This window comes from Odontesthes bonariensis, chromosome 18 (genome assembly GCF_027942865.1).
Source record: "Odontesthes bonariensis isolate fOdoBon6 chromosome 18, fOdoBon6.hap1, whole genome shotgun sequence".
In the NCBI taxonomy this organism is placed as follows: domain Eukaryota; kingdom Metazoa; phylum Chordata; class Actinopteri; order Atheriniformes; family Atherinopsidae; genus Odontesthes; species Odontesthes bonariensis.
This window is the reverse complement of record NC_134523.1, coordinates 13,425,001-13,446,271: the sequence shown is the minus strand read 5'-3', so window position 1 is coordinate 13,446,271 and position 21,271 is coordinate 13,425,001. Positions and strand designations below refer to the sequence as shown.

The 21,271-nt window shown below is 41.1% G+C and overlaps 1 protein-coding gene across 1 annotated transcript; it reads right to left on the bottom strand.

Moving 5' to 3' along the window:
• Window positions 1–14,605: 14,605 nt before the first annotated feature.
• On the bottom strand, window positions 14,606–20,208 carry fam8a1a (family with sequence similarity 8 member A1a). Its single transcript, XM_075450110.1, has 5 exons — window positions 19,555–20,208; window positions 19,157–19,277; window positions 18,771–18,894; window positions 16,553–16,692; window positions 14,606–15,526 (listed from the first exon to the last, which is right to left on the bottom strand). Exons 1-5 carry the CDS (start codon window positions 19,934–19,936, stop codon window positions 15,382–15,384), a joined length of 912 nt encoding a protein of 303 aa, XP_075306225.1. The 5' UTR covers window positions 19,937–20,208; the 3' UTR covers window positions 14,606–15,381.
• Window positions 20,209–21,271: the final 1,063 nt, after the last annotated feature.

The window sequence follows — 21,271 nt, the reverse complement described above, 5'->3', positions numbered from 1 at the left end:
ATGGCATGGGGGTGCATTAGTGCCTGTTCGGCTGGCAACATGCTCACGTGCAAAGACACCACCGATGGTTTGCGCAGGTTCCAGAGCAACATGTGTTCTCGTTCAGATGACGTCTTTTTCAGGGAAGGCCTTGTATATTTCAGCAGGACAATGAGGAAAAAAAACGCATACTTAATCGCTTACAACAGCATGGCTTATAGGGGAAGAGTCATACTGGACTGGCCTGCCAAAAATTCCAGACTTTCCCCGACTGAAAACAGTCGGTGAAGCATGATGAAACATGAAGTATAAGAAAGAAGACCCAGGACGATTGAGCAGCTCCAATCCTACATCAGAAAAGAATGGGAAAACATTGCTCACCAAAAGGTCGAGCAGCTGGTCTCCTCAGGGCCCAGACGTTTAAAGACTGTTGTTAAAAGAAGAGGGGATGCTACACAGTGGTAAACATGACCCTGTGCCAACTTACTTTCATTTGTTTTAAAGTTACATTCTGCTTACATTTTACATCCCACCTTCTTTTGGTATTGGGTTTGGTACATTTTGTTTAATGCTTAACATGTAGAATTAGGCAGACTTGATTACTATAATAACTATTATAGATGGTTGTACACGCTCGTTTGTTCAATGTGGGTAACAGTGGATGTATAAAAAGTGGATTTGGAAGTGCTTTTCGGTTGTCCTGATTTTGCGTTGTCTGTCGTTCTTCCTGCACTGTTAGTTTTACATTGCATCCATTTCAGACTGCTCTAACATAAGTGTCTGATGATGATTCAGAGGAAAGCAGTAAGTTGACTACATGGTTGTGAATAACTCACCCGCTCATCAGTATTAGTGATCTGATCGATGGAGTTGCTTAGTGTGATGTTAGCCTGCAAATTGGTGTGCGTACACACAAGCATGTACTTGCACCACTCGTTATGCTCTTGTTCCACCCTGCATGTACTTACAAGTAGACACATACTCGGTCTTACCAAAGTGTGACAAAAAGGTTTTGCATACCGTATGGAGAGCTAAAGTTTAGAATTTAAACAGTCTCCCGTCAGCCAATACCTTGATTTGAATAATTCGCACCATCCATAACACAGTGAGTATACATAGCTGAGTATGTGTGTAGTGCAGGGCCACTGAAAAGTAAAGAACTACTGCCAGAGCGGGAGCATATTTTCCAGTGTTGGGTTACTCCCTGGAGATGTACCTGTGTTCTCTGTAGGAGGTGTGAACAGTACACGCTCAGGGACAATAAAGTGCACTGGGTGTGGTCTGTACGAGAAGAGCCCTGAGAAATGGAAACGAGCTGCTTAAATGTACATACCCTTACGGTAAATGACTCATACTGAAATGTCATCGTGCTTTGTTTTTAGCCATGTAATTACCCTTTGGACCACACAAGAACACAAGTTCTCTATTTAACCAGTGATATTGTGCTAAATATGAGGCATCCATGCAAGTGATTCAAGACTGCAAGGGTGATATAACTATAAAAATAACACAGGCTCTTGAGAGATTCTAAAAGATTCTAATGGCTGTGAATGTTTCTATTTCATTGAACCGTTGCTATAAATAGAGGCACAGTGAGTGAAGTGCTTGTAGTTGAACATGCAATCTCTTTGTGCATTTTAATGTTTGCAGTTTCTTCATTTGTGAATTAATTTTTATCTTTTCAAGCAGTATGCTCATGTCAGCGCAACAAAGAGTCAGTCACAGCCTCAAAATGTCAGCTTTTTGCACTCTCTGCGGAGACCAGTCAAGACTTTCTTAGCCGAAGAGGAGCGCTCATTGTGTGGGTTTTGAAAGCAGCAATCACTTCAGATTTCAAGGCTACAGTCTGTCTGCACAAGGGCCAGAGCGATTCTCAGCTGCTCACTGCTCCCCCTGTGGATCACACGTGGAAGTGCTTACAATATTGTCGTGTGCTCGCTGTTGTTACATACTGTACATTACAGTACATAGTGGAAAAATATGCGTCATCTTTCCTAAATTCTTGACATTAAAACACTTAACTCGAGCTTCTGCGGAGAATGAGCATCAATTACTGGTAACAATTACATTCTTGCTTAAATGCCATAATTTTCACTGCACCTCTCTAACAACCAAATACACAGGCTTAAAGTCGCCCTTGCAAGTGTAATCCTGCAGTGAATACCTGCTACCAGCTAACCTGTTCTCACACACCTTCTCCATTCCATTACAAGGGAGAAGAAAAGCGGAGAGGATTAGAAGAGAGTTCCCTAATCTGTGCATTAGGAGCAGCCAATTGAATCTGCTTCTCCCAGGCAGGCAGGTTTTGGGAAATAATCTAGAGCGCTTTTAATATGATCTGTCTGAAAATCCCCAAACTTAATTGGGGCAGTGAAACATTTTACTTTGATTCTTCACAGACCTAAATGTGTCTCTTTCTCAAACTTTCGGCCTCTCCTCATACAAACTCACAAAAATCTGGCATTACAATGAAACAGATCGGAATCCATTTTATATTTTGGCCCCGAATAAAACTCGAATGAGGCTTGAAATAAACAAAAGTAAGCCTGTGTATTTGTATGTGTCTAACAGTGAAGCTACCGCTATATGAAAAAGTAATTGGCTTTTAGTTCTGGGCCCAGAACCTATTACTATGCTGCTGCCTTTGTAGATGAAACTGCAATATATCAGCAGCACAAAATGCTTTTCTACTAGACTCTGAACTGTTGCATCACCCTTTGCACTCTCTGCTTATTGAAAATCATATTATTGGTACTATTTCAACACCACTTTCACCCCTGTTGTACTTCTCTCTCACTTGTGATGTCTGCGTTCAACCTTCCAACACCAAAAAAAAAAACACCAGCCCTTCATTTATCATAAATTAGGATGGATCCTCAGCCATCTTTTCTGGTTTAATAAGTGCAAAAAAAATCTTGTCTTATGTCGAAGCCACTCTCCCCCTACTAAGCAGTCACTTTAATTATTGACCAGGCCAAGGAGGCACTGCAACACACTTTGGCACACACACACACACACACACACAGTGTTGAGTGATATCGTGACAGGTCTCTACAGTACACAGTCACTAACTCGAGGGTCAGAGTGGAGTCAGCTGGATAATAGATGAGCTTGGAAGAAGCAGCTCACAGATCTGCATGTTTTGTCAGACTGGTTTACTCAACTTACACCCTGCCTGTCCACCCTGGGTGCCTGATTTTCTTTTGCGAGTGTGCGTGTTAGAGAGGGGATCAGAGGGAGAAACTAACAGTACGAGGTGCAATAGTGTGTAACGCACGAGAGCTGGAAAATCCAGGTAAAGGTAAGCGAAGAAGGAAAAACTTAGGCAGAAAATCTTTTTAGTCTGCCGTGAAGGTGTCGCGAGATTGCAAATCTATTCAACTACAAATGACTGCTCGTTAAACTCTTTCCAATTCCTATCAAACATGGCAAACTTGCAGAGGAGATTGGTATTAAAAATGATTTGACAAACAGGTAATTAGCTGACTAGCAGCATGTCGATTAAATCATTTAGTGTGAAAAATGAGTTTTTGTGTAAAGAGAACAGTTCAACATGTTTGCATTACCTTCTTTTTAAAAGTTAGACAAGATGGGTTTATATTTCTGTTATTTCAAAATCAAATCAAATTTATTTATATAGCACATTTCATGTACAAACAATTCAAAGTATTTTACATCAAATAAAAGCATTGCAGCAGGGAGTGTAAGAAGCATTAAAAATACATAAAAGAATATAAAGAGAAACAAATAAAATAATTTAAATTAATTTAAAAACAAGCAACAGTCTAGATACGTTAAAAGATATTTCATGCATAGACACATGAGAACAGAAATGTCTTTAACCTGGATTTAAAAATGTCTACATTTGGTGAAAGTTTAATCTCCACTGGCAGTTTGTTCCACTTGTTTGCAGCATAACAGCTAAATGCTGCTTCTCCATGTTTAGTCTGGACTCTGGACTGGACCAGCTGACCTGAGTCCTTGGATCTAAGAGCTCTGCTTGGTTTATATTCTCTGAACATATCATAGATGTATTTTGGGCCTAAACCGTTCTGGGATTTGTAAACCATCAGCAGGCTTTTAAAATCTATTCTGTGACTGACTGGAAGCCAGTGTAAAGATTTTAAAACTGGTGTGATGTGTTCAGATCTCTTAGTCCGGGTTAAAACTCTAGCAGCAGCTTTCTGGATGAGCTGCAGATGTTTAATGCTCTTTTTGGGAAGTCCAGTTAAAAGAGAATTACAGTAATCGAGTCTACTGGAGATGAATGCATGGATGAGTTTCTCCTGGTCTTTTTGGGAGAGGAAACCTTTAATTCTGTTGATGTTTCTGAGATGGTAAAAAGCTGCCTTGGTGACAGCTTTGATGTGGCTGCTGAAAGTCAGATTTAGGTCTATCAACACTCCGAGGTTACGAACTTGGTCAGTGATTGTAAGGTCCCGAGTCTCAAGATATTTACCAACGCTGACCCTCTTCTCTTTGCTACCAAACAGAATGATCTCAGTTTTGTCTTCATTTAATTGTAGAAAATTCTCTCTCATCCAGGTGTTTATTTCCTCCAGACACTGACACAGTACGTCTGCTGGGCTGCAGTCGTCCGGTGACAGAGACACATAAAGTTGTGTATCGTCTGCATAACTGTGATAATTGATGTTAAAATTCTGCAATATCTGACCCAAAGGGAGCATATACAAGTTAAACAGAAGAGGTCCAAGAATTGACCCCTGGGGGACTCCACAAGTCATGGCCACTCGCTCAGATTCTGGCCTTCTATTTATCAGATTTAACCATTCAGTATTTGAGAGCTATTCATACTTTTCAAATAGTCTATTGGAGGCAGAGCTGTTTGGGAGGAAGGATCTTTCTGTAAAGGTATATAGACTGATATCTCTACCTGAGAATGGTTCATGGCCGATCTCATTGCAGACATTCAGAAATACTGGATGAGCCAAACATATCGACCACCTTTATTAATATTACAAGATGAATGGAAAGAACACTGTAGAATTCAGAGACACGGCGGCAGTTCAACTCACTCAAGGATAGCAAGACATCAAGTAAGCAAACTTTATATGTTTGTTAGAATTAATGTAGACATGCTGAGTAGTTTCTTCAGTGTTACATATCTATGTCTGTCATTAGCTGAACATGCAAGCACCTGACTTTAAAAAACATCAACAACTCACATTGTAATTGGTAGAACTAAAAAAACAAAAACAAAGGTGCAGGCTGTCCTAAAACAGGCAACAGGCTCCTGGGTTGGAAGACGTCACATAGACAGGGGACAGTTAGCTTAGCTTAGCATCAAGTGAGGAACTGCAAACCTTGCTCTGTTAAAGGTTTAATGTATTAATTCAAAGGTTATTGCATAGAATCTTACGGAATTAATCAATACAGTAGAGGCATAAAAAACAAATGTTTGTTCTTTTTCAGCAGTGAGCTCCAACATCAACAAAATAGTTTTTGTAACACGAAGCACACCACTTTTAAGGGACATTTCATGTGTCATTTTCAGTTTGTCTTGTGTTATTTTCATTCCAATGTCAAATCACCAACACTAAAACTCACAAACTCCATTCCCAAAACTGTTACACCCGAAACCATACACACAGTGAACTCTACAAATCATTATAAGGGACTGAGCAACCAGTGTAATATCATGTTTTTTTCATTTTATTAGACTTAGCTGGAGAGGTTATGCTTGATTAGGGTTTAACAATTGTTGTGGTTGGATATTTCGCTGCTTTTTGTCAAACGAAACCAGTCTGACAAAAAAACTAGTATTAGAAAAGTTTAATAAGAGTGCGCGTCAAGGACAAACAAACACGGTGACATACTAACGAATACACATCACATGTAGCACTAAACAATGATACCTGAGTCCATGTCACTGGATCCTCCCCCAGTGTTGTCCTGACAGTTTATTATAATGACAGAGGGGACACAGATTCTTCAGTCTCGTTGTTGGAGGACAGGTGAAACAGGAGATCAAGAGAGACTTGCATATGCCCTGTCTTGCCACCTGTATTGATTACACTGCATTGTGGTCATCAAAGCTTGCTGCTTCTGTGGCTTAACCCCCTGACCCCCATCATTGGCATTTATATATTGAGATTAAGGTTACTCTTCAACACCTCACGCACAACACTTAAATAGTGCATTCTATGACAGCATTATGCTCCAAATTTGATCTTTTGATGTTCTCAGTCACTTCACTTGCTGTCCCTCTACTCCTCTTACTCGCCATGCTCTCCTCAGAGCAGTCACACTGCAGCAGGAGTCAAATTAAACAATAAGATTGAAATGCTAATCCTGCGCTGCGACTTTTTAGAAAGCAAATACCGTCACCGTAGTATCACTCACCCTTTCATTCTGCCACCAGAATCACTTCCCTACTCTGCTCCTCAAGTGCAACGCGAACATCTAGCAGGCCGGATCGTCTAGACTCTAGACGCTCGGTTTCAAAGGCCTTTTGAAAACTTGAATCAATAATGCTGCCATCTCCATAACGCACAGCTCCACTGGATCTCTGGCCACAAGAGGCCAGATAACACTGCGCTTGTACAAACTCTGAAACACTATGAATTAATCATCGCCACAGTGACTCTTTGCGTGTGAAGCCGTGGTTGGAAGTGCAGAAAGGGCCTCTCTGTGAGTACAGCATGGGATTGCTGGGTATGGTCTGATTCTATTTGCTGGATGCTGGTTGACAGAGAGGTCTCCCGTTTGCTCGGGATTATGTGAGCTTGTGCACCGCAGCCGTACGGAGGAGTGTTGATTTATGTATTACGGTAAATGTGGGAAGATGTGAACGCTTTGAGCGGAGCGAGTCCTGTAACTGATCTTATTCAGGCCAACCCACTTGTCAAGGTGGTAAGACGCTCTTTAAGAAAAGAACTTTCAGTACATTTTGTGGAAGTTATTTATATAGAACATACACATTATCTTTGCTTCACTCAAATGTTTATGTGATTCAGGTAAATGATGTAACTCCGAAGCATATCCTCACATAAAATGTAACATCACGACCTTTGTTGCCATTGATGCTTGTAAATGCTTATAGCAAACATCAATATTTTTGTTACATTAACCTCATATTCCTGGTCAGCTTCTTACTTCACCTACTGATGCCCACATCGGCTGGTGGGAACTCTCAGCATTGAGAGCACACCACAGTGGGGATTATGGCTTTGGATAAAGTAGTTTAACCATTAAAAATGTAAATTTCTCTATTTAGAACGCTTCCCTGTTTCTACAAATGTCTCCCACTTAACTTTAACAAGAGAAGCTCAGATACAAACTCTACTTGCTGTCGGCTTCGACTTCATTTTTAGCTCGTTTTCTCTTTAATTCTTCGTTTCTTTCAGTTTCAGCTGTGCAGCACATTGTATAAGACATCTCAGGCCAGGCTGCAGTATCCGCAGCAGAAAATTTCAACTGAAGCTGAAAGTAACGTGGCATGCTTTGCCCTATAAATGCCCCCACAAGTCAACACAAGCTTCCACTCACCGGCTTTCCAAACATCTTTTAGGTTTGAGTCATGGATTTGCAGCTGATGTTTTCCTCTTAACGTGCGTGTGTGTGCGTGTGTGTTTTAAGTGGGCTGAGGCATACAACATGATTCATTTACGGTGGGAAATGTAAGTTTTTCCTTATTCTGTAAATATTTCTGCCTGTGCTGAAAGCAAAGTATTGCATGCAAAGGTACATTTCATCACAGACTTGCACATGCTCTGGTGCAACCTGCTCATTTAACATGTCAGCACGGAATGATGCACCGAGTTCAGGATTACAAACTCTATCTTAGATGTTGTGCAATATTTGATGAGTTGAGCCTCCAATCTTTAATATCCAAAGGAATGGCAGCAAATATAAAGGGTCAGAGTTAACTTAACATCTGCATCATATAGTGTGTGGATTGTTGCGTCTTGATCTCTTCTGTGTGCTACGTCTGGGCTTGCCTGGTTCTCGTGATAGCAGACTTCCAGTGGCTGACCCACATGTTGTCAGTCAGCAGATTATGACCCATCAGGCTGTTGCTCTGCCATCAGTTATTACATGACCTAACTTTAAGTGTGGGACAGGAAACACATGTTCCATTAGTTTATGTGTAAAATATTTGTCTCAAACGCCCAAACTCCATCCTCACCATTTGTTCTTTATGCTGATTCTCCTCTGAGTTATCTAAGCTTCTGTCGCCACCAGTAAAAACGCATTGCATTCCATCTGTCTACACAAATATACATCTATGCGCATGGACATGTGCCCACTGAGGGATTGTTTTTTAACTGTTTGTATTTTAGACTCCTAGCATTCTGTACATACTTCCACCATGGAGGCGAAGCAGGTGTTGGGTCTGCTGAAGCTCCACTGCAGAACCACTAATCTAACTTCTGGCTGTCAGGACCCGAGGGGTGAAAGTTTTGTGTCATGCAGCACAAACCAGCTGCTTTTCATCAATGTAACCTCACAAAGCCTGAAGTGTTTCTCTGGGCGCTTAAATGCTAAGCTAATTTGTGTGAGCTTTTTATGTTGATGCATTCTCTGTCTGTTCGTTTTAACTTTAAGTTGTATAAAGTTCAAAACAGTGTGCTTCTTCTGAAAAAATAATGTGCTTAAAAGGGAGAGGCACAAAGGGTGGGGCACATTTGTGTGTGTCAGCTGAGAGTACTGCTTACAACACACACACACACACACACACACACACACACATTAACACAGGGCACGATCAGGCTGCTGCTCTGTCATTGAGTGTTTACCACTTCCTTTCCTCGACTCGTCTCCTCCCACCATCGGTATGTAGTATAGTACTACATGCTCTAGTTGACAGCTCATGCCGAGCCAGCACATTCCATATTATTACTACTTCAGATATTTGTGGCCCAGAAGCGTGCCGATTGGCTGAGCCGCCCTCGACACTGAGGTGACTGGGAACCAATGAGGAGCTGGATCTGTGTTCAAAAGGTACTCCCTCTGCTGGGAAATACAGAGAATGTTCAGTCAGAGACACAAATGAATGTTAACTGAATTCAGTCTAATGTTTGCCTAATAAAAATGGTGACATTTGTGTCTTAAGATTTGTCATACGCCCTTTTCGTTTTCATATTCTCACTCACTTCTCACTCTGTCACTTTTGATTGTTTCCCTCCTACTCTCCATGACCCATCCCTTCCTAAATTCCCCACTCACTTTCCAGGCTTTGCATTAATCAGAGAGAAGTCGCGCTACTGTAGCCTACAGCCTTCTTGCTGCCACATACCGTACACACACCACAATGGATGCACTGTAGAAACATAAACTCTCCCGATATTACACAGATTGTGTTTAATGCTCATTATTGAAACAACAAACGCACAAATGGACAAAAGAAAAGTAGTTCCACTCAGCTCTGCGGCGTGCTGGAGAGCATCCAAAGGCCTGAAATGAGATTGTCTCATTGTCTGAAGGTGGAATGTCCCATTGTAAAAAATTCCCATCAAATATTGGTTTACTGAGTCGGATGGAAAGTCCAGTTCTTTGTGTTGTAAAAGGTGAGTCATGTTGTGTCCCGTTCACATTCCAAGCTAACACAATCATTCCACGGTGCAGATTTAACTCTAATGTTACAGGTCGATCTACTGATTCATTTCCAAAACTTAAATGACTGGCTCTGCGTGCTCTTTGGGGTTTGTTGTGTTTTCTTTTGTTTCTGTTCCGTTCGGCATTCTGTTTAGTGTTGCTTCCTGACCTTAGTTCATCCATCCACCCAGGAGCTCTTGATTCGTACTCATCCTTTTTTTCTCGTTTCCCAGTTTGCACACACACAGTTCCTCCACTGGACTCCCCTGTTTGTGTCTCAGCCCCTCGCACAAGATGCGAGCGGAGGCTTTCGAGGGGGAGAGGAGGTGGTGTGTGAGGCGTTTGACAAAACAAGACGTCCTTGAGTCTGACCGTCATTTTAAACCAGTGTCCTCTAAATGAGGCCTGTCACACAACTGCATTACTTGTAATGTTTAGCTGCAACTTAACACTTCATTTGAATGACTCTGTCAGATGACCATTAAATCTGTTTGTGACAAAGTAGAAATTTACTTGATGCAGTATGTTATGTTGCATTAAAATGCCACACGCCTTCAGATGTTGCAGGTGCCAAATAAACCTTCAACAGGACAAACCGTTGTATCCTCGCTCCCCCGACAAGCTTCCTCTCATCCTCGATCCTGTCTCCTCTTGGGATATTTTAGGATTTGAGAAATCCTTCAAAATCCTCCATCCTTCATCTTCGTTTCCGTCGTGTGTTAACTCTTGGTGCCAAATTTAGTTTTAGTTCCAGCCATACCCTGCCTTGCACTTTGGATTTAGCTTATGTTTCCTGGACTGCCCGCCAGTGCAATACCTTGAATTTAGTTTTTTTTCTTTCCTCATCTGCCCTCTGTTGTACATCCCAGCAGACCGTTGCTGGTTACTCCCCCACACACACACACAGGTGGAAAAAGTTACTTGTTATTCAGTATCATTTGATCATTTGATTAAATCTGATAAAACACTCACAGATGATAACGATAATCTGTTGGACATTCTTGCATTTTCTTCTTACTCTAATCCAAAGCTGCTGTAGTCATATTAATATACATACAGGTAGAAGAAAACAAGGGAATGAGAGGGGAGTTTATGGCAACAACAAGAGCTTGACAAATCGATCGTCTTCCTAACTGATGAACTATGTATAGTCCATGTAGGTCCTTCTATATAGGCCATAGTCATGTGAATAATTGTAATAAAATTCAACTGTCTTGCCCAAATGTGTGAAACATTCCATTATCTGTTTCATTAAATGATGAGAATTTGAAATGTAATTGAGCAGTTTCTCTGGTAATTGTGTCAGAACATGAGACTCCCACCCTTCAAGATTTTTTTTTTCCGTTCAGCCTTTATTGTCATTATTATACATCTCATTACCATGCTAATTAACCACATTTCTCTGTGTCTACATGTGAAGGTATTAGAAAACAGTGAAGCTGAACACTGCAGGAGATATTTCCACGTTAACAGTTACTCATACTACTATGTGTGTGTAGCGTTAAATCCGTCACTCGTGGTGATGACTCATAGAAAACCACGATCTGGCACGGCAGTTGCCCTCATTTCTGCATTGGGCGTGTCAGCATTTTTTTTGCCTCAATGCTCTTTTTTCACAGCCCACAATCTGACTGTTCTAGTTCAAACCCACCATTTTCAGGATTAAGCAGATGTTTTCATAAGAACAAACAAAGAAAAAGAAAAAACACCAACTCGCTGCTTTCAGGCTCCTGCCACACACTGCCTTCACACTAGCTGCTCGGCACAAAACTGCAGACAGACGACACCATTTGTGAACAATGTAATGCATTTGGCAGACGAACAGGGCAGGTATTTTCCAACTATGGTTCCCATATTGAGCTTAATTGGATGTCCAGAGACATGGTGTGTTTTTTTCTGTGTTTGCTGGATGTGTGACTAACTTCAGGTCCACTTTAAAGCTCACTTGCATGCGGGCTACTTTGTGCTTTTGTGCAGCAGCTGCCAGCCATGTGGGCTTCAGTGAAGTGAAGTTGAAATAAAACCCAGACTGATCATGTAGATCTGATGTGGTCCAAAGGGAGAAAGAAAAGAGACAATACAGTGTATTTACACAGAGCTTTAGTGAAATTAGTTTCGTAGACAGATTACAAGAACATGTCCATGTTCATGTTGTGCATGCGTGTTTCATGTTGTGTGCAGGCCACAGAGAGCAAACGTAGAGAGAGATGAACCGTGCAGGGCTTCTCTTGTATAATAACTGAGGGCTCAAGTCTAGCTGGTTGAATTTTAATAGAGTTCTGCAGGGTATTCCAGCGTCTCTGGTCCCAAGGCTCAAAGATCAGAGAGAATTTTCAAGCATGGTGTCCCTCAGCCTCTCACACTCACTCCTGCACAACTCTTTAGGCTCCACTTTTCTTACCATTTTGCATTCTCCTCATTTTGTACTACTGTTTCCAAATCTTCTCTTCCTCTCGGGCTTTTGTCTCTCTCCTAATCCGTCTCAGTGTCTCACTCGTTCGGTTGCTTTCTCTCCGCCCTGCCTCTCTGTGAAATTTGTATTAGAGCCACTCCAGGCATAATTATCGGAGAGCCCCTCTCAGTTCAGAGCGACTCAAGACTCTCAGCAAAAAAACCAAAAAAACCTGCAACTTAGAGACAAAATGCTGCCATGAGCTTTCAAAAATCAGGCACAGTGGCTGACAAAATGTTTGGATAGCTTTTCCATGCACGGAGATTATACAACAGGAGGCTCATTTTCTCTTCTTTTGCCTCAAAGCCATGAAAGGAGTTTAATGCTTTTTTAAAAATTTACAGAACTAGTAGCTCAAAAATTTATGGAGGACATTATGAATTCATAATCAAGAAAATGCATTTGCATATGATGTACCTCTTTACAAGACCTCACACGTGGAAGCTACAAGTTGATTAAATCATCCCTGGGGGCCAGGCTTTGATAGATGAAAATATACATTTAAAATATGCAGGTAGGAGTAATGATAGAACAGAAAATGAAATAAAAAGTCTTGAATGTGAAAGGCCTTTTTGTGTTGGAGCAAGAAAGAGACATCCGGTGATAAGGAACTCATTTGATTAATGGTTTCTATTTAAAAAAAATATGATTCTGAGAAGCCCTAAACAAGCTTTGCATCTCTTGGGAATAATACATAGGATGCCCGTGGCTAATCTCTCTCCAAAGTAGCTCATAAAAACTTAACTCTTCAGCAATTTTGGCACTAAAAAACCCAAAGGAAAAAAAAAAACAAGCTACCTTTTTATGTAGCTAAAGTTATTCATCTGCATATGCTCTCTCAAAAGAAAAAGAAAAAAAGAAGAAGAAGCCGTTTCTGAAGAGTTTCGGTTACCCTGGGACTTCAATCAAAAACTAAATGTTCAGCATTTAAACTAAAGGAGCTGTGTGAGAGGAGCCGGGACGACGCAGAGAGCGACCTGCAGTGGGTGCAGCTCAGAGACTTTTATTTTAAAGGACCCCCCTCATCATCTGTTGTGATCAGCAAGGCTGAGTAGGACATTATAGGTGAATGAACCAGTGGTTTATTACACTTTTTTTAGAGAGAAAAATTTTGCTTTTATAAAAATCTTTATAGTTTATAAAATATAAAGTGTTATCGATAATTAACGAACCCTCTTTTTCAAGGATAACGCCTGCAGCTTGAAGACATGAACATTTTCTCTTTCCTCAGAATTACTTCAATTGTGTGAACGCATATTTACTAATTTAATACTTCAGGCAGGGAAACTTTTTTGAATGGCAAATGTGTCACTGTGTTCTGGGTAATTAAATTTCTGATAATGTATTTTTCTCTATTCCACTAACCAAATGAATTAAGACATGAATCAAATCAAATTAAAGACATCAACAGACAGACACACACACATATAACAGTATATATACAGTTAGTGGTTCAAATGAGAAATATTTCCACAAGACAAAAAGTTTAAAAAAAAAAAGCTAAGAAATACTTGTTTCTGCTGCATGGAAAAGATATCAGTTTTTGTTTAAACGCATGAACCTGCTTCTGACCAAAAAGTGACTGAAAACAAAGCTAACACTGCCTTCTCTTCCACAGTCAGAACAGTTTGTGTCCGACGCACAAGGACGTCCCAGTTGCCACAGCGAGCTGTCCATTTTTGTCTGCCAGAATTAGTCTATACATGCCTTTAGTGATGGTTAGATGTTATTGATGTGAGTTATAATAGCTTGCGTTGTGCCTGTACACACCACATAAAGAAAAGAAATGTCAACATCCAGCAGCTTCAGTTCATTTCTGTGAAGACTTAAAATCATTCTGATCTGTGCTGCCCCCGTGTGTGTGGACCCTGTATGTGCATCTGTGGAAAACTAAATATAGAGACATAACTTAGCATGCAGAGGAAATAAGACACAGGATTTTAAATGGGAAATATTCCCTTTATGGGGTTTGATTTCTGTCATCATTCAGAGCTTTAGTGGGCCCTGTACTTCAGCTCAAAGTGACCCTCGTGGTAACAGCCCCAACACTGACATTTAAGGATCACACTAGTCAAGTGTGTAATATCCTTTACAGGTTCTTAAACAAAACCTTATCCCTCTAATTCCAGACTTTCACAAGGCGGTAGCTCCAGCACCCACTTCCTCAGGCGTGAGTCAAAGAAAATTAATAAGTAAGCCCCCTCCTATTTTGACAACATCAGCACTCTTTGACTTAAGTGGCATAAAAAAAAATTAAAAAATACCACAGCTGTGCTCCACACTCGGGAGTATTTCTAAACACTGTGCAACTGAAGAGTCTCATAGTTTGCACAATTTTCTGAAACCCCCCCCGCCACTCTTGTTTCTTTTCTCATTTTATTCAACATAACAACGTGCCCAACACGTCCTGCGTGAATCCCAAAATAAAAATAAGGAACGAACAGACGCGTCAATACTCACCGCTTTGTTTTCACCTCTGACATCTCACACAGGCTTTATTTCAACATAATTATAGGAATAAAGATGAAATATCAAACACAAAATTCTAATTCCTACAACTGATATTCATTAAATATGCGGCCATTCGGTGCATTGAATCAAACTGGAACTAGCATGTGAACAAATCATAAATAACATTTAATACCAGGAGAGTCTCACGTTGTGCAAATTTGTAGAAATCCAAGGCATTCCGTTTCTGTAATTAATTGAGACAAGTAGCATCTTTGATTGCCAAAAAACTGCCCTGAGTCACAAAAGGACAGAGAACATAAGCGTAGAAGTGACAAATTTCACATTTTTGGACCTCACGAGAAGTCTTTGATGCAGTTCACCATATCAAAACAATACTTCAAATAGGCACAATAATGTCAATAAATTTTTCGGTGTGAAAGCATAAGCACAATCGCTATGTAGCGAAGTTAGTGGACCAAACATCTCACTTCCTGATATTTCTTCAACGAAAAAAAAAGATAAAATGCATATAAGGAAATGCAGCCAAAGTTACTGGTGAGCCCCTTCTGAGTTTCTCTGCTTCAGCCACTAGGGGTCACCAAAGTAAAACGTTAGTAAAATCCTACCCACAGAAGTTTCTATTCACAAAATATAATATGTGAGGAGAAGTCTCTGGATCAAAACTCACAATACTTCAGAGGGTTTCCCAAAAAGCTTATTTGCCGGATCAGTGATCAAAACTGAATGCTCTGCAACAAAAGATGCGACTTCTTTGACTTCACTGAACATGTTAAGCCTAAATCGGCACGCGTGTTATCTTAAAGTGCAATCCAACTCGTATCCAGTGACGTCGGGAGCCAGAGCATCAATCTTTTCAGTGCAAATAGATCCGATTGTTGTACTTAGTTGTGCTCAGAGAGTCCGTCAGAGGAGAGGAGAGGCTATCTACCCCCTCTGCGCTGGACAACTATGGTCCCTGCCACAATGTCGTATACAGTCCTGTTGTGCTGGAAGAAGAGGAGCGTGATGAAGACAGGAAAAAGGAAAGCAATGGAGAAGTTCTTGTTCAATGCCCGCACCGTAGAGCTGTGAAGAACAAGAAAAACACAAGACAAAATAAGAGCTCAGACAGACGCTCTGCAGCTGCTAGAGTCCAATGTTTACAACCCGATGTCATTAACAGGGAAAAATCTGGAGCAAGAAACACAGTCTGGTCACCACCTGGATTTTAACTATGCAAATAAAGCCTCGCATGGGAGAAGTAATGCAGAGAATAATGACCATCAGCAGGCAACAAGTTATTTAACCCTAAATGACGTCAAACACAAAAAAAAACAAGGAGACTACCGAAACTACCAAGTAGTGTTCGACGCGTTATTAAAAGCTGTAAGGACACTGGTGAATTGTTACGTCTGAGGAAGAAATGTGGCCGGAAAAAATATTTGAATGGCTGAATGATATTGGGGACTAAACAGCTGTGTAGCTTTAAGAAAACCTGATCAAAGAGCACAACGATTGGACTAGGGAGAAACAGAAAAAAGGATATGAGGTCCCAGATCGACAGGCACATCAGGGTTAGTGGAGCAACGGATGAAGTGTTGAAGTGAAGGAAAGCAGATTTATCACCCGGGGTGGCTTCAATTGGTCAAGTCTGAGATCAAATGTCCCTGAAACGTAGGTCACCTGACTCCCTGAACATAATGAATGACCAGCTTTTCCTAGCAATCGTTTCTTTCCTCCCCGATGGTATGAACATTGTCCAGGATTCATGTTGGTCAGATTGTGAAAGTGCGGTTCAGGGAACATGAAACATCCATTTAACACATAGACTGCTCCACCACAGAGTCCAGATCTTAACTAGACGAAGAGTCTTTGGGATGCGCTGGAGAAAACTTTATGAAGCGGTCCAATTCTTCCATCAACGACACAAAACCTGATGAAAAAGCTGTTTGCAGATCTGGATGGAAATACATGTTGCAACAATGCAAATGCGAGTTGCGATCCAAGCTAAATATTAGACGGCATGACTTTTTTTTCCCCACTAAAAGTACATTTATACACTTCGTTTCTGATTCTTAATCAAAAAGAAACAAATAATAAAAGCCCACTTACGCAGAGAGGGAGACGTTAGATGCTGGGACCACAAGAACACGGTTGGGTCGAACCAGAGTGGATGTGTCGCACGTCACCACCCGCAGACCAAGCAGGAACTTCCCCGGAGTCGCACCACCAGCACCCCAAATGCAGATCGTCTGACCCGACAAGAGCAGCAAACCGTTCTCAGTTCATCATATTTTTTTTTCTCATTCTTAAAACATGAGTTTAGTACAATAAAGCAACAGACATAGTCGAAAATACTAAGGCCAGATCAGGTTTACGAGAAAAAAAAAAAAAAAAAAAAAAAAGCAGCTCAGAAGCAGAATGAAACATGCCAGATGGTGTCAGTCTGAAACCGAGGTAATTCCAGCACTCCTTCCCACCTGGGAATACAAGGTTGTCTGTCCAACAACAGACGCGATACATGACTTCATCTCAGGCAATTATGAACGCAACGTTGCATCACTGTCCTCAATGGAGAACGATGTTGTGTTGTAAAGAGCCGACTCTGCCCGACTCCTCTCATTAAACAAGAGCATGTGGAGGGGAAAGCAGCTTCCCCTGTACCTGATGCAGAATTTTCTGCATATTCAGTACGTTTTACTTCATTTTTATTCACTTTTGATCGTCAGTAAAAACAGATGAAAACAGAACGCAATGATCTGCGGAAACATCTACATTTATTTGAAAAAAGGATAAAGACAGCGTAATAAATGTTGCTATTTTCTTGTGTTTTTCTGTCCCTTTTTGGAACTGGATACCAGCAGCATGTGGGGGAAAAAAGGGGGCACATTTACCACCTTGCATCATCTTTTAAACTAAAAGTGTATTGGAGAAGCGAGGAGACCAATTATTGGAGTTTAGAAAGCATTGCGATTCCTGTTCATGAATAGCCTGGGAATTCCCATGCTGCTTTGCGCGCGATTTCATTCACACTGCAAAGGCAGCCTGGAAACCACCGCCCTTATTTTTGCCTGAGTTAGGGAACCAATCACAGAACGGGGGGGGGGCAGCAAGACGATGATGACGTAGACCGAAGCTTGTAGAGTGTTAATCCAACATGGCAGCGGACACAACGTTACCGTTCGATGCAGCCTTAGAAAGTGTTTTAAGTAGCTTAGAACGCAAGTTTACCTTTAAAAAAGAGCAACGCGTCTTCTTCTTCCTCGTCGAATTTCTGTCCTCTACATACATCATCTGGTGTAAGTGATACAATTGGCTATGAATCGCGCGCAAAGCAGCATGGGAAGAACCAGATGCCATTTGATAGACATTCGTAGCACCCAATAAACGGCTCTAGGCATTCGTAAACCACGCCTCAAATACGAGAAAATGCACACCTAGTTCCCAGACCACCATCTCATCGAGATGTGGACGCGTCAGCCAGGCTAGTTCATGAATGGAAAAAGGCTTGCAATCGGACCACCTTGGCTGTCGTTGTTTTTGTTTTGTTTTTTTCCTTTCCTTTCATAAGGCACCACGTAATCTGACTGGGTAAGGAGGTCAACAAGACTCTTTTACAACAGAGCAGCGTTGTTGTAACTCCCTGCAGAATCTGAATTTGCTCCGGCCCAGAGAGGGAGGCATCGTTTCAGGCTCTTGTTTTTTTTTTCCTTCTGTGGATTGTAGAGTTATAAGATGCAGTAGTTAGCTGCGTTTGGTGACTATGGGTTTCAGAAGTTTTCCAGAGCCCTTACAGAGCCTTATGCTGCAAAAGTACGTCCGTTTTTAAAGTGCTGTTGTGCGAGAGCCAAAAGATCACTGCACTGCTATTTGATGATGGTTTTCAGCTTCTCACCTTCATTAAGAGATATCACTGGGTTCAGAGTCCTTACATTGTTTGGAGTTCCACAAAGAGAAGTATTATTCTTATGTCGAGGAATTACGTAAAGAGTGTTGAATCCCTTCCCGCATTTGCTTTGACTGCTCCAAAACTACCAGCAAAGAGTTTGCCTACTCACAGACCAACTCTTTTTGAGCATGGCTGAGTGGTTAATCGAGAGCAAAGTTTAGGCAAATGATCAACATTCACATCATACTGTATACAGCATGTCTCAGATATCAAGAATGTGGCGTCTTATTTACTAACATTATTGTTGTTAAGACACTGTAAATGCTTAAAAAGAGTTACCTTCTCTCACGAAACAAACGCTACTAGAATGAGTTTAGAATAGTCGATTCGTGTACACCACTGAGCACAGCCAGCAGCGAGGCAATATGACATGGGACTCACCTCATAGACGCACACCAGCACCCTGTACACCAGAGCCACAGCCATCATTTTCTGTAGATCCTCCAAGGACGTGTTCTCGTCTATCTCCTCCACGATGAAGTGGGTTATAAACTTTGCAATGTCCCTTTAAGAAGGGGAGCCAGTTTGTGAGAGCAGGAATGGATGCATAACTTGGCATTAAAGCATTGCTATAAACAAATGAAGTAGACTTTGCATACTGCCCAAAGCTACACAACTATCAGGCGAGCTGAAACAAAACTGTACAATGGATAGTGAGCATGGTTTGACAGTTTTCAAACCATTCTATCCTTTTTCTCTGTGGGTTGGTGGTGGTTACAATGGGGAGATTGTGCAATCTGTAAATACTCTTTGGTGGCTTTACTCACTTCATGCCACTAAGATGCATGATCCACAACACAATGGTGGCCTTCACACAGAACAGGATGAAGAAATCCACAGTCTCTGCCAGGAACCTCTGGAGAGGAGAGGGGATTGTGTATTCACGGCCTGTAAAAAAAAAAATTTAAAAAAGATGTAAATACGGGGGTATGACTAATTCAGAAACTCGAAGAAGTTTTGTAAAGTCTTCAGGAAGCCTACTGTAAATCTGCGGAAAGACAACAGAGGTTAAAGAAAGACAAAGACCTCAGATATAAGCATATAAGCTTGTTTCCACAAGTACATTTGCTTAAGCCTGCTTCTCGTTTGGCCTATGACCTAGCTTAGTCTTTAAGAGCCATTTTAGACCAACTAGGCCACCACGCTACCAAAAAAAGAGCCGCACCTGCCTGAGGTGGATTCCCGTTCTGCTGTTGGGCTGGCCGGGCATCAGCTGTGGCATGGCTCTGCCCAGTCTGAGCACCACCCGGGTGAACAGGGTAGTACGCAGGGGGGCTGAAAGGATACGAGTAGTTGTACCAGTTCCGCGCGTCAAAAACTTGCTGCTCACCGCTGGAAGTGGAGGCAGGTTCACCCTGAGCGCTTGTGCTTGGCGGAGGAAAAGGGAAGGCTGACAGTGTCAACCAGCTCTGCCAGTTGGCATACCCCCAGTAATACTGCCACATCCACTGCTGCAGCGTAGCACAGTATTCCGTTGTGGCGGTGGTTTGAGGCTCTTTTGAGACATTTTCAGAGACGTCGCGGCTTTTGTCACCCGTCATAATCATAAATACGTCTGACCAACTTTACAAGCTATCTAACATGACACGGAAAGCTATTTAAACCGTTAGGTAGTCCTTCCTTCCATCCGCTCATTAGCCGTTTACTGGTGCGGCGCGACCTACTTCTATCGCCATGAATAGGAACTTCGATGTTATACGTTTCTATTCTCATTGATTTGTCTATTGCATAATATAACCACAATGAAAGTTAAGCAAAGCTATGACGACAAAAAAACAAAAAACTCCCTACTCCTCCAGTTCTGCTAATATCAGGAAAGACGCCATAATGTTGTGAAATCAACTATAACACCCCCCCCTTCTCCTGTCACAAATGGTATAAGCCATTTAAAGGAGCTTGCCGTGTTTTCGCCCCCGCCCCTTTTTGTGCAGAGACACCTGTTCTGAGGCACAGGCTCCCATGATTGTAGTAACTTGTGGTGTTGAAGTCTATAATTGTACCTTAAAAAAGCACATGTGCAGTAAGCTTGATTATTAATATTAAGAAACTCCTTTTGATTTCTGAATTTATTTTGCAAGTGCTCTGAAATTGTGTGCGTTTTTTTTTTTTGTACAATTCAAGAACCCAAATCTTAATATTGGATAAAGCCATGCGACAAGTTCTTGTTACATTTCCTTGAGACGTTACAGTCAATCGTTTTTACAGATGGTATTTTGAATGTCTCTTCTATTACCCCATAAGCCAGAAATGACTGTATCCATCACTTTCTGTACTGTTTTTACTGGAAATCAAAATTAACAGTTAAACATTTAGAGATAAATGTTAACATAAAACTTGCAAACTTATTTATTACTATTATCATTTCCATGATGTGTATTTTATGAGATGTAATGCTTTAGTATGCAAATAATTTAATTAGATGTTGAATTAATTGAAAAACTTATAATAACAAAACACAGTAAAACACCTAAAAGTTAGTAGCATCTCATCTTCCTAAACATTAACTCACAGTGTAATTTATGGGCAGAAATAGCCCACATCAATTTTCACAGGTGGAACAGGATTAGCAGGACCTGCATGATTGTAAATATTTCCTTATTATTAATAACAATGATAATATTTCCTGGGACAAAGGTTCCAAATCAGCAAAGATGTCACAGGTATAGAGATATTGACTTACAAATGTTTTTGTTCGTCTTGAAGATTCATTCATTGTGAGCATCAGAGAGTGACTCCTACTTTCAACCTACAGTATTTCTGTGTAGAAGATGTGTGAGCATATTGTGTTAGGTTGAATTGTAGAGTCAAAGAACTAGTTTGACTAATAGTTTCTAATTAGATGAGCTCAAACTCCAGGACTTTACCACAAGAGGGCAGCAGAG